The sequence below is a fragment of the Bufo bufo genome, chromosome 7, assembly GCF_905171765.1.
Source record: "Bufo bufo chromosome 7, aBufBuf1.1, whole genome shotgun sequence".
Lineage (NCBI taxonomy): Eukaryota > Metazoa > Chordata > Amphibia > Anura > Bufonidae > Bufo > Bufo bufo.
Genome location: NC_053395.1, coordinates 94,504,970 through 94,518,879, shown reverse-complemented (window position 1 = coordinate 94,518,879; position 13,910 = coordinate 94,504,970). Strand labels below are relative to the sequence as shown.

The 13,910-nt window shown below is 41.9% G+C and overlaps 1 protein-coding gene across 1 annotated transcript in view; it reads right to left on the bottom strand.

The window, feature by feature from the left end:
- Positions 1-535: 535 nt before the first annotated feature.
- The window catches only part of RFTN2 (raftlin family member 2), a 262,138-nt gene continuing 248,763 nt past the window's right edge, over positions 536-13,910 (bottom strand). The window contains exons 8-9 of the mRNA XM_040440557.1: positions 3,340-3,427; positions 536-1,845 (exon numbers count right to left, since the gene is read on the bottom strand). Coding sequence (XP_040296491.1) covers positions 1,579-1,845; positions 3,340-3,427 — 355 coding nt within the window. The 3' untranslated portion in view covers positions 536-1,578. The remainder of the gene's footprint in view (positions 1,846-3,339; positions 3,428-13,910) is intronic.

Sequence of the window (13,910 nt, the reverse complement as noted above, 5' to 3'; positions counted from 1 at the left end):
TGCGGTTTTCTGCGATCGCCGATACGGGGGGGGTCACATGACCCCCTTCCCCCCGGCGTTGTGACAGGATGCCCGCTGAATGATTTCAGCGGCCATCCTGTTCCAATTAACCTCCGCCGTGCCGCAATTGCGTTTTAAACCCATGATGTACCGGTACGTCATGTGTCCTTAAGGACTCGGGAAACATGCCGTACCGGTACGTCATGTGTCCTTAAGGGGTTAAACTCCCCAATAATTTTTTTATTCACACTTCAAATTTGTTTCACTGAAAAGTGCAGATCGCCCCGCAAAAAAATGAGCCCTCACACAGCCCCATACACATAACTACTGAAATTATAAGGGTCAGAATATGGTGATAAATTTTTTTCAGTATTAAAGCGCAAGAAAAATTATACAAGTGTAATATCGTTGTAACCGTACTGACCTGGAGAATAAAGATAACAGGTCAATTTTACCGCATAGTGTACGGTGAAAAAAAATAAAATAAAAACCTTTGTCAGAATTGCATTAAGTCCCAATTCTACCCCATTTGTATGCAACCATAAATGGTGCCATTAGAAAGTACAACTTGCCATGCAAAACATTAGCTCTCATAAGGCTATATGAATGGAAAAGTAAAAAAAAGTTAGGACTATGGGAAAGCGGGGAGTGAAAATGAAAACGCAAAAATGGAAAATATCAGGGTCCTTTAAGGATTAAAAAAAGTTGCAACTCCATGTCCAGCATCTACAATGTATACTTTTACTGAGATTGCACTGGCATCAATTTTATTATTACTGTGCCATAAATGTGGCTCAGGTGCACACAGCAATCCCAATGTAATAACTAACCTGAAATACACCTACAATGATAAGTTTCCCCCTGTGTGTGTATATAACTGAGATATGAATTTTCTGTAAATCATATTCCTAGCTGACCATTATTTACTCAGATTTTTTACAATTTGTAATTTTGCTTACTTATACTGTAGTTGAAAATATAATGGAATATTGTATACAGATAACAATAGTTCTATCAGAGTTCCTATTGTCTAGCTCAATTCATACTGTTTAGTGTTGGTTTTAGCTCTATTCGTGTGTTAAATAAAAACATATGTTGTGCAATTACATTCAGAATACTTTTTTTGACATGATAGATTTTATGGCTAATATGGACTGTAAAGTAAAACTATAAAAATAAGTTTCAAAATGTCACACACTCAATGTATCCCCTATAACACTTTGTTCCGTCTGCTAGGTCTATTTTTTATGAGATAATGTCATGCCAGTCTTTTGCAGAACACAGGCTAGGCAACCTATATTTAGTTTTGAATGATACAGTATGTAATTTTTTTAATGTTTGCTGCAATTATGTACAATTTTATTGGCCAAGCCATTTTAAATATGTCATACTGTCCATAAGCACTTGAATAGCCATGCCCAGCATCCACAATATCATTAGGGCATTACAGTGCCAAGTGGTGATGAATCTTGTTAGTGTGAGCTTCTTTTTCTTGTAAGTCCCCTTATGTATATGTAATGGCAAGAACATTCCTTTTAGAGAACAATTTAGAAATGGACTTGATACCAGAAGTCTTGATCACATACAGGTAACCTGTGTCACACCTTCTTCTTGATCAAACTGCAAATCATCCAAATCGCGGAGCATGCTATCACTGCTGTTGAAACCAGGAAAACTCCCAAATTCTTGATGACTCTCTTTATTCCAGTATTGCTTACAAGAGGATAAGTACATTTCTTCTGATACATGTCCCGTATCTACACGTTTTCCAGGAGTTTGAAGTCCGATGCTTTGATTAGATGTGGTAATTTTTTCCTCATTTACTAAGTGTCTCTGTATTTTTTTCTGCAAATTAATTTAAAGAATCAATTCATTGAAAATGTTTAATAGATATTTTATTTTATGATAAAATATAAGTTCAATTAACACAGTTCTTTCAATTTGTATGTTATAGATTTTGTATGCTTCCTGAATACACCTACAGTAGCTTCGGTATATCCAAAAGATGTTTGGGGTGTGTAATATAAATTTGCAAAGAGAACCTGTCACCACGAAATGCAGTGCAATCTGCAGGCAGCATGTTATAGAATAAGAGAAGCAGAGTATTTTGATTTATAGTGCAGATTGCAGTGCATTTTGTGGCGACAGAGTCTCCTGAAATGTACATGTGAAGAGTAAAGCTTACATGCCCACTTTTCCAGTGTTTTGTGGGCACAAGCATTTGTAGATATAGACATATGCAATGTGAAGAGTAAAGCTTACATGCCCACGCTTGCAGCGTTCGGGTGTCCGCCTGGCCGTGCGGAGGCAAACGGATCCGTCCAGACTTATAATGGAAGTCAATGGGGACGGATCCGTTTGAATTCGACACTATATGGCTCTATATTTGCAAACGGATCCGTCCCCCATTGACTTTCAATGTAAAGTCTGGACGGATCCGTCTGAAGCTACTTTCACACTTGTAATTTTTTCTACAATATAATGCAGACGGATCCGTTCTGAACGGATCCAAAGTCTGCATTATATGAGCGGATCCATCTGGGCAGACCCCAGACGGATCCGCTCTGAACGCTAGTGTGAAAGTAGCCTAAGTTGGTTATTGCAATCGTCAGGTTGCTTGCTTAGTGGATATATAGCAATTGAGAAAGCAATTTCTTTTGTTAAAACCAGATTTTTAGTATAGGTGATATTTTTAAGTGCTTCTAATTTAGGAGGTGTTATACACCTAAGAAACCCGGCACCTCCACCGATCAGCTGCTTGAGGAGATGGCGCGCACAGTGTGCACCTGCTGTCTCCCTTCTATCTTCTTGTCTGCTGATGTTCCATAGACATACAGAAAGCTGCAATGTGATTGGCAACTATGGGCAACAAGGACAGTTTTGTCTTTTAAGTCGTTTTCTTAAAGCTGCCCCGATATTCATAGCGAATTTTGATGCTTTTAAAAATAATTCATATAGAACATGTGTGTCTTCACATTCCTAATATATACCTGAAATGTACCCATATGTCCCCATTCACTCAGCAAAGGCTTTTTTGACTTCCATTGGACTGGCATATAGCGGTAAAACTCTTTTTGCTGAATATCTTAGTTGACTAGGTTATTCCATACAGAAGAATCCACAAAAAAATGTATACTGTGTGGTATATGTTTTTAGCATGGGAGCCTATGGATGGTGTATACCACTGTATGCCTATACAATGGTATACTTTGAGAAATCCAACTTATTCCACAGTAGTACAATAGAAGAAGTGCAGTGGGAATACACCCTTAGTGTTATTTTCCTTATACATACACTATATTAAATCATATAGTATATGATTTGTAAAGGCTTATTTACCTCAGATGATGGAACTGAAAGTTGAGATGAATGTGACATAATTGGTCTTTGAAGAAAAACTATTTGCTTCGTTGTCAAATTTCCTTCACTGAAATAATAAGCAAATGTTACAGAGTTGCACAATACTGGATACAGAGATGGGAAATAATATATGGTTGTTACATATCTTGGTCATTTAAACATCTAATGTATGAAAGCCATTTAGGAATATTTTAGAGAGATGCTCATAATACAGGGTGGCCCACGAAAAAGTAGCCCCTCCTCCAGTAATAGTATGACAAGATAAACCAGCAAGTGTATAGTTTTTTTTTCACAAAAGATGCTGAAAATGGTCGAGGTTCACGTCTATGCATTGTTGGGCACGTCAGATTATGTCGGTTGATAATGCTTGCAGCTCTTCAACAGTGATGGTATTTGTGATGTTTTCCTTGCGTTCATCCAGGGGATGTGGAATATTAGGGTACACTTTCTGGTTTACATTTCCCCATAGATAAAAAGTTCGCTACTCAGTAAACAGTTCATGAACCCATGCAAGTGAGTTCTGTGAGGTGTGGCATGTTGCCCCATCTAGTTGGAAAAAGCAGGACATTTTTTTTCTGGTGTTAGTTGGTTGTAAAATCAGTAATTTACACATTTATCTTTATCAGACTCTTTCAGCTCCTGCACGCACGTTATTCGGTACATTATCAGGTTTATAAATGTCAGCACTTGCTGCCATGTCACGCTGGGACAGTCTTGGAGTTGAATTTTTTTGGGGTTACTTGCAATCTGCTGCTGGATTTAATGCACAAATTCAACCATCCTGATAAATGGAGGCCTCGGTTTCTTCATGTTTGCACAAGAGCTAGTTTGATGCAAATTCCGAACCAGAATACAATGTTTAGCAGGTGTTTTTTTTTCTGGGTACTTGTCGGCAAAGGTCTCTTGCCTTTCCTTAATCGATCTGCTTCGCACATAGCCTTCCACAATCACTATTTGTTGTTCCAGGGAGAACACCATCTTTCTGACACAATAGGCCTCTTTTATCAAACTGAATAATAAATCACTCTTAGTTGCCCATAGCAACCAATCAGAGCTCAGCTTTCAGTTCCTACAGGGCTCTGAAAAATGGAAATCTGAGCTCTGATTCGTTGCTATGGACAACTAAGACAGATTTACTATTAGGCAGTTTGATTTGGAGATGGGCTACTTTTTCGTGGGCCACCCTGTATAACCCCCTAACATTATCATATGACTATATAAAAGGCAAGCCTTATTGCCAATGAATCACATCTCTGATTGGTTGCAGCGGTCACATGGTGTAAGCACTTCAGCCAATCAGCAGCAGGATTGGCACATAAGGGGGGGCTACTGGCACATGATATGGGGGGGCTCTGGCTGCTGGCACATGATGGTGGGGGGGCTCTTATTACTGGAACATGATTGGGGGGCATCTATGGGGCACATCTTACTGGCACATGATTTGGGGCATCTATGGGGGCACATCTTGCTGGCACATGATTGGGGGGCATCTATTGGGCACTATAGGGGCATCTACTGAGGCTAAAAAGAAGGGGTATTTTATATGGGGGGCTCTGTATAGGGGCAATTTATACTGGGACATATTATGGTGGGGGAAGGGGGGAGGAGCACTATGGGGTCATCTACGGGGGCACTGAGAAGGGGTATTTTATATTGGCACATTATGGGAACATTGGCTCAACTGGGGGCATTACAAAGGGGTATGTTTTGCACATTATAAGGAGAATTATTTCTACGGGGGGGGGGGGGGGCATTATGGTGGGCTTTATTACTCCCCCATGGTATGAGCCCCCTAGTAGCAGCACCAGCCTCTCCCTGCTCTGCTATCCCTCTGCCCCTTCTCCAAATCCTTATTATGAAATCTTTCTCATTAGGATAAAAGACATCAGCTCCGCCGAGCCCCCCAGCCAAGTGTTGAAGTAGTGTCCGAGATCCCCGAGGGTCAAGCCAAGTAATTGTAAGTTTTCACGTGAAATATGTTTATGTTTGTAGTTGATCTTTATTATCGATTTTACATTGCAGATTTAATTTTTTTTGCAGCATATGGCTCATTGGGGGGAGGGGGGATTGTAACAGGACTGCCGTAGAATATCTAAAATAGCTGGTCAAGTAAAATGTTGCATGCAACAAACATTAAATAGGTGGCCAACAAAAAAAGGGTGGGTCAAAGGGCGTGGCAAAACACTGTCTGAGCATGCTGAGAGTTGTAGTTTTGCAACAGTTGGAGGCATCCTGGTTGGGAAAACACTGTGATAATATGAATAATAGGGGTTCTACAAAAGAGCTATCGTGGGGCAAAATTCATATTCGTGTTAACACAGATGTTTTAAAATGAATGCTTTCTCCTATTATAAACAAGTAAATAATGACGCAAAGCTGTGGCGCTGGTATTCAACTTTTTCCAGGGCTGGTTTTTATCCCCAGTCCGGCCCTGCCCCCTGATGCACCCCTAGAGTAGAAACTCCCTAAAAGTGACCCCATCTAAGAAACTACACCCCTCGAGGTATTCAAAACAGATTTTACAAACTTTATTAACCCTTTAGGTGTTCCTCAACAGTTAATGGCAAATGGAGATGAAATTTCAGAATTTAAATTTTTGGTAACCTTACCTCACAAAAATGAAATATAGAGCAACCAAAAATCATATGTACCCTAAAAATAGTTCCAACAAATCCGCAACGTTATCCCGTAGTTTCCAAAATGGGGTCACTTTTAGGGAGTTTCTACTCCAGGGATACATCAGGGGGTTGAAACGGGACACGGTGTAAATAAACCAGTCCATAAAAATCAGCCCTCTAAAAATTACACGCCGCTCCTTTCCCTCTACGCCCCGCCGTGTGGCCGTACAGTAGTGTACGACCACATATGGGATGTTTCTGTAAACGGCAGAGTCAGGGCAATAAAGATACAGTCTTGTTTGGCTGTTAACCCTTGCTTTGTTTGTGGAAAAAATGGTTTAAAATGGAAAATCTGGCAAAAAAATTAAATTCTGAAATTTCATCTCCATTTGCCAATAACTCTTGTGGAGCACCTAAAGGGTTAACATAGCTTGTAAGATCACTTTTGAATACCTGGAGGGGTGTAGTTTTTTAGATGGGGTCACTTTTAGGGAGTTTCTACTCCAGGGGTGCATCAGGGGGTTTGAAACAGGACACGGTGTAAATAAATCGGTCCATAAAAATCAGCCCTCCAAAAACCACACGGCGCTCCTTTCTCTCTACGCCCCGCCGTGTGGCCGTACAGTAGTGTACGACCACATATGGGGTGTTTCTGTAAACTGCAGAGTCAGGGCAATAAAGATACAGTCTTGTTTGGCTGTTAACCCTTGCTTTGTTAGTGGAAAAAAATGGGTTAAAATGGAAAATTTGGCAGAAAAAAATGAAATTCTGAAATTTCATCCCCATTTGCCAATAACTCTTGTGCAACACCTAAAGGGTTAACAAAGTTTGTAAAACCAGTTTTGAATACCTTGAGGGGTGTAGTTTCTTAGATGGTGTCACTTTTATGGAGTTTCTACTCTAGAGGTGCATAAGGGGGGCTTCAAATGGGACATGGTGTAAATAAACTAGTCCAGCAAAATCGGCCTTCCAAAATCCATACGGCGCACCTTTCCCTCTACGCCATACTGTGTGCCCATACAGTAGTTTACGGCCACATATGAGGTGTTTCTGCAAACTACAGAATCGGGGCAATAAATATAGCATTTTGTTTGGCTATTAACCCTTGCTTTGTTACTGAAAAAAATGGATTAAAATTGAAAATTTGGCAAAAAATGTAAATTTTCAAATTTCATCTCCATTTGCCAATAACTCTTGTGCAACATCTAAAGGGTTAACGACGTTTGTAAAATCAGTTTAGTATACCTTGAGGGGTGTAGTTTCTAGAATGGGTGGTTTCTATTATGTAAGCCTCACAAAGTGACTTCAGACCTGAACTGGTCCCTAAAAATTTGGTTTTTGAAAAAAAAAAAATTGCAAAAAATGGCCTGATCCTTAAGGTGAATTATGGCCGTGTCCTTAAGGGGTTAAGTAATGAGGCACAATGAGTGAGGTAGTCTAACACTATCTGGAGATCAGTATAATAAAAATGTGGTTGTAAAATATAAAACCATTAAAAAAAATAACTATGAAACAACCTGCAGAAGAGTGTCCACATTTCCCGCCTTTGGAAGATTATCGTCCTCTAAATGCTTCTAGATTTAGCATTTTAATGTGTATTAAAAAATTAAATAAAGGCCGACAGGAGTTTTCTAGATCCTATTGGATTTGTTGCACAATGGGCATTAAGGGGGCAGAGTGGTGACACAGAATCATAACATACCCAAGGGACAGTGATGGCAAACCCAGGGGATAGAGTGTTGGCATATTCTTAGTGGACAGAGTTTTCTAGAGCCTGTTGTATTTTTGTATCCCACAACAGACTTTATGGCTTGTATGTAATAACTGAAATAGCCCCCTCAACAGGCAGAATGAATACTCACAATAAACCTACACAACTTAAGAGACACAAAATTTTATTCTGCTGTCATTCTTTCAGCATCAACAGAAAATCATCCCTGCTGGGTGTATAAAGGGTGGCGCATTGTGTTTAAAGTGGATCTACAAAGAAGGGCACTCTCCTCTGTGCAAGTAAGCAGTGAATTTTTTCACATAAAAGCCCCTTTCAGATGAGTAGGTTCCATGCATTGGACTCGCAGCGTGAGTATTCGGCAGCTTCCGTCCTTACCTCCAGCGTTGACAGGGTTGCATAGCATTATATTGATTTATGATGCTATGTAACCCTTACAGTTCTGGAATGTATTGGATAGCATTGACATAATGCAGTGAGTTTTATACAATACATTCCAGAACTGTAAGGGTTACATAGCATCATAAATCAATATAATGCTATGCGACCCAATCAGTGCTGGGAGGTCAGGACGGGAGCTGCCGCATACTCAGGCTGTGAGTCCAAACTCGCTCGTCTGAAAGGGACCAAAGTGATAAAACATATTAAGGTGCAAACATTAGTCCTTTCAACTAAATGTTAGAAACTCAGGTATCAATGACAATGTTTCGGTATAAAAACACCTTTAATGAAAGAGTGCATATGTCCAAAAACATAATAAAATACATACTTTATTAAATTCATATTAACACATTGATAAAAAAAAATTATAAAAGGAGTCAAACGGTGAAGATGGGACAACAATCCCCTGAGAAATGTCTGCCAATTTTCAGATATTACCAGTAAAGAAAGGCAAATGATAAAACGAATGTATCAATAATAAAGGGTCAGTTCATAAATGCATATGTGACAAATGAGAAACTATCATATAGCCCTAGCACAGGACAACTCAGCTGAGGGCTAATACCAAAACCCTTTCAAGACCAAGCCATTTTTCACCTTTGTGACCAGGCCAGATTTTCCAAAATCACTTCATGTACTAATAACTTTGGAATGCTTTTATTCATCCAAGCCATTCTGAGATTGTTTTCTTGTGACATCTCGTACTTGATGTTAGGGGCAAATTTGGGTCAATATGTTTTACTATAAAAAATTAAAATAAAACATTAAAGGCAGCTAGTGATACCTCATTAGATAGTTTTTACTTAAGATTCCCTATATGTCTACTTTATGTTGACATCATTTTGAAAATGTTATTTTATTTTTTAAGACGTTAGAAGGCATAGACTTTAAGAAGCAATTTTTCTAATATTCTATAAAATTTTGAAAACCGACTTTTTCAATGACCAATTCAGTTCTTAAGTCACTTTGAGGTCCTTACATAATAGAAACCACCCATAAATGATCCCATTTTAGAAACTACACCCTTAAAATTATTAGAAACTGTTTTTACACACTATGTTAACTAGAGATGAGCGAATTTCTGAAAAATTCGATTCAGCCGGTTCGCCAGAAATCGTGATAAAAAACTATTTCTGGGCTGCATAGAGCCTTTATATGGGTGTGCCTGTGCCTTGCAGTAACACGCATAGGGAGTGTGCTAGGGTAGTGAAATAATACTGTCAGTCAATATGACATGCAGATGACAGGCGTCGCTATTAGAATCACTGCACACTTTACTTATTTGGGCAGTCACGGGGCCAAAACTGAACAAATAACTCAAGTATTAACTCAGACTTACAGGTTGATGTTAGCGTCAAGAAGAAGCGCACTCCTTTTACACCCTCGTCAGCTGATTCCACATAGATGTCTACAGAAAATGTTCTATTAAATGCTTATACAAGTAGAGCCCTCCGACAGAGTGGAGAGGGTGTCAGCAGTAAGTTTGTGTTGACATCACTGATTAATTTGCCCTTCCTCTGAACCGTCAGAACAATAACCCACAAAAAACGGATCCTGTCTGGGGAGCATACTGTCATGCCTCGTCCTGACGGTGTGCGGAGGTCGGCCAGAATAGCAGCACGAGTTTAGTGTTTTGTTTTGGAGCCGTGCTGGATCCGCCTCCCATCAGGTGCACTGGGTGGGGTTATGAGTTTAAATAGCACTCCACCCCAGTGCTCTGAGCGGATTATATTCATGACTTTGGTCTTGGAAGCTAGAGAGGAAGGTTGTCTGTTCCAGCGCAGAGAGATAAGTGTGGTTTCTTGTTTGATTGTGTGGTGTCATCTCTCCCATCCAGGTTCTGTGCGAGCAGGCTGCTCCTATTTCCCCTCTTTACCATCTCAGGGAATTTAGGGTGTTTCAGTCTAGGCACAGGGACACATCATACCTACCATTAAGGTCTGCATGTGGGCTGAGCATTGCAGGGAGAGAGGTCAGGGATAAGTTAGGAGGTGACCCTTCCCCTGCCTCTCGCCTAGAGCCTGGTTGGTGTTTTAACTGTTAGTCTGTGTGCACGTTCGCCGTGACATTATAATCCGCCCAAAACTCTGACTGTCATTGCTCAGCAGTTTTGTAACGGCGTCAATTGAGGCATTAGTTGACCGCATGCAGGGGCTATCCCTAGAGGTTGCAGAGCTGCGTGGTTCGGTCGCACGGTGTCAGAGTGCTCTGGCATCAGGAGGAGGTCAAGTTTGTGTGGAGCCTAAAGTGGCTCTTCCTAATCGATTTTCAGGGGGTACGGATGACTTTGTCCGTTTTAGAGAGTCCTGCAAATTGTAATTTTGACTGCGTCCATCTTCATCAGGTGATGAGGGTCAGAGGATAGGAATAATTATTTCTCTGCTTAAAGGGGACGCGCAATCCTGGGCCTTTTCTCTGCCGTCTGGTTCTCGGGCCCTCCGGTCGGTGGAGGAATTTTTTAAGGCTCTGGGATTGCTCTACGATGACCCAGATCGTGTCTCGATGGCAGAGTCGAGATTACGTAATTTATTTCAGGGGGAACATACTGCAGAGGCTTATTGTGTCGAATTCAGAAGATGGGCTACTGAATCAGAGTGAAATGATCCTGCGTTACGTAGCCAGTTTTGTCAGGGGTTATCCGAAAGACTGAAGGATGCCCTTGTTTTTCATGAATACCCAGACTCTTTGGAGAACGCCATGTCGTTAGCAGTACGGCTAGACAGACGTATCAGAGAGAGGTATAGGGCTTCTCCTGCATGAGGTATCCCTTCTGTGAGTGGTTTCGTCTCTACTGCCTCCCCGGGTGATGTTACAGGTAACGCGGGGGTAGCGGAGGAACCCATGCAATTGGGTCAGATATCTTTCCATTCGGATAGTAGAGACTTTAGGAAATCGCACAAACTATGTTACTATTGTGGAAAGAGTGGTCATTTTGTTTTTGCTAAACCACAGGTGGTAGAGAAAAAGAAAAAAAAACCTTCCCTGACACTTGGTAGCATGAATGGTGTGGTGGAGCAGGCAGGTATGCAAGCTCCCTGCAGTTCCTGTTTTCTCCTTCCAGCTATGGTGGCGCTGGAGTCAAGAAATGTTTTTTTAGAGGTGTTCCTTGATTGTGGTGCTGGTGTAAACCTAATTGACTTTCTTTTCCTTCAAGATTTAGGACTAAGTACCTGCACTTTAGAGAACGAGATTCGTGTTTTTGCAATTGATTCTTCCCTTCTTTCTCAAAGAAGCCTTACTCACATTGTTCATGGTATTCACTTAAGGGTGGGTGATTCACATGTGGAAATTATTTCTTGTTTTGTCTTGAAGGATTTTCCAGCTCCTATAGTTTTGGGGTTGCCATGGTTGACTAAACATAACCCAATTATAGACTGGCAAGCGAGAAAAATCATCGGTTGGAGTGAGTTTTGTTCGGATAATTGTTTTGGCACTTCTATCTCTGGTGTGTCCACTTCGGCTTTACCTCCCTATCTCTCAGATTTTGCTGATGTCTTTTCGGAGGGTGGGGCTCAGCAATTGCCCCCTCATCGTGATTATGATTGCCCAGTCAATCTCGTCCCAGTGGCTAAGTTGCCAAAGTCTCGGCTTTACAACCTTTCTCAACCCAAAAGAGAGGTCATGCGAAAATATATCGCCGAGAGTTTGGCAAAAGGGCATATTAGACCATCTAAGTCTCCAGTGGCAGTGGGGTTGTTCTTTGTGAAGAAAAAGGATGGATCACTGAGACCGTGTTTGGATTTCCGGGAATTGAACCGTATTACAGTCCGGGATCCATATCCCCTGCCTTTGATCTCTGATCTTTTGGATCAGATTGTTGGAGCCAAGGTGTTCTCCAAGTTGGATTTGAGAGGAGCCTACAATCTGATCAGAATCAAGGAGGGGGGTGAGTGGAAAACGGCCTTCAATACGCACGAGGGTCATTTTGAGAACCTGGTTATGCCTTTTGGGTTGACGAACGCGCCAGCAGTATTTCAGCGATTCGTCAATGACATTTTTCATCATTTGGTGGGGAGGTTCGTAGTAGTTTACCTGGATGATATTTTAATTTATTCTCCTGATCTGAAGACCCATCAGGATCATGTGAGACAGGTTTTGACGATTCTTCGGGAGAATAAATTATATGCTAAATTGGAAAAATGCTTGTTTGTGGTGCAAGAACTTCCGTTCCTGGGATACCTGCTTTCTGATTCTGGTTTTCGTATGGACCCCGAGAAGGTCCGTGCGGTTCTGGAATGGGACCGACCAGAGAATCAGAAAGCCTTGATGCGGTTCTTGGGGTTTATGAATTATTATAGAAAATTTATTTCAAACTATTCTACCATAGTAAAACCTCTCACTGATATGACCAAGAAGGGCGCCGACGTCTCTGTCTGGTCGGATGAGACATTGCAGGCCTTTTCGGCTATTAAGGAGCGTTTTGCGTCCGCTCCCATTCTGGTGCAGCCGGATGTGTGTCAGCCATTTGTAGTGGAGGTTGATGCATGAAAGGTGGGGGTTGGAGCGGTACTGTCACAGGGTTCATCCCCGGGCAAGTGGGTCCCGTGTGCCTTTTTCTCCAAGAAGCTCTCGGTCGCCGAGAGGAATTATGATGTTGGAGATAGAGAGTTGTTGGCTATCAAGTTGGCCTTTGAGGAATGGCGCCACTGGTTGGAGGGGGCAGTTCACCCCGTTACGGTATATACAGAGCATAAGAATTTGGCATACATGCAATCTGCCAAGCGTCTGAACCCTAGGCAAGCCAGATGGTCACAGTTTTTTTTACCAGGTTCAATTTTGTGGTTACCTTTCGCCCAGGGGTCAAGAACGTCAAGGCAGATGCCTTGTCTCGCAGCTTTCCTGGGGGAGGTGATTCAGAGAATCCTGCGCCGATTTTAGCGGATGGGGTGGTGGTCTCTGCTCTATTCCCTGAATTGGAGATGGAGGTGTTGGGAGCCCGGGAGGGGGCTCCTGGCTCTTGTCCCCCAGGGAGGTTGTTTGTTCCTGAGGGCCTGCGATACAAGGTGTTGAAGGAACATCACGATACTGTCCTTGCTGGACATCCTGGTAGTAAGTCCACCTGTGATCTGGTGTCCCGGAGGTTCTGGTGGCCAGGGTTACGTAAGAGCATTGAGAATTATGTGACAGCCTGTGGAACCTGGGCTCAGTCAAAGGTTGCTCATACTCGACTGGCTGGTTCACTTCTTCCATTGTCTATTCCGTCTCGTCCTTGGACGCATTTGTCTATGGATTTCATTACGGATCTGCCGAGTTCCTCCGGGAGAACAGTGATTTTGGTGGTGGTTGACCGTTTCAGTAAAATAGCTCACTTTATATCACTAACTAGTCTGCCTAACGCTAAGACCCTGGCGCAGATTTTTGTGGATAATATTGTGAAATTGCATGGTATTCCTTCGGATGTGGTCTCTGATAAGGACACGCAGTTTGTCTCCAGGCTTTGGAGGGCGTTCTGCTCTCGGCTTGGCGCATACGGTTTCCATCCTCAGTTTGGTACCTTTTCTGGGACTGGTTCCTCTGGGATGCCAGAGGAGGAGAGATTCTCTTCTGCCTTATCCTCCATCTGGCGGAGGATTCAAGGGAATTTGGAGAAGATGGGTGAGAGGTATAAACGAATGGCTGACAAGAGACGTGGGACTGGTCCGGACCTGTGTGTGGGTGATCTGGTATGGTTGTCCACTAAGAATATTAAGTTGAGGGTGCCATCTTGGAAACTGGGTCCAAGATTTATTGGTCTGTATAAAATTTCTGCGGTGATCAATCCT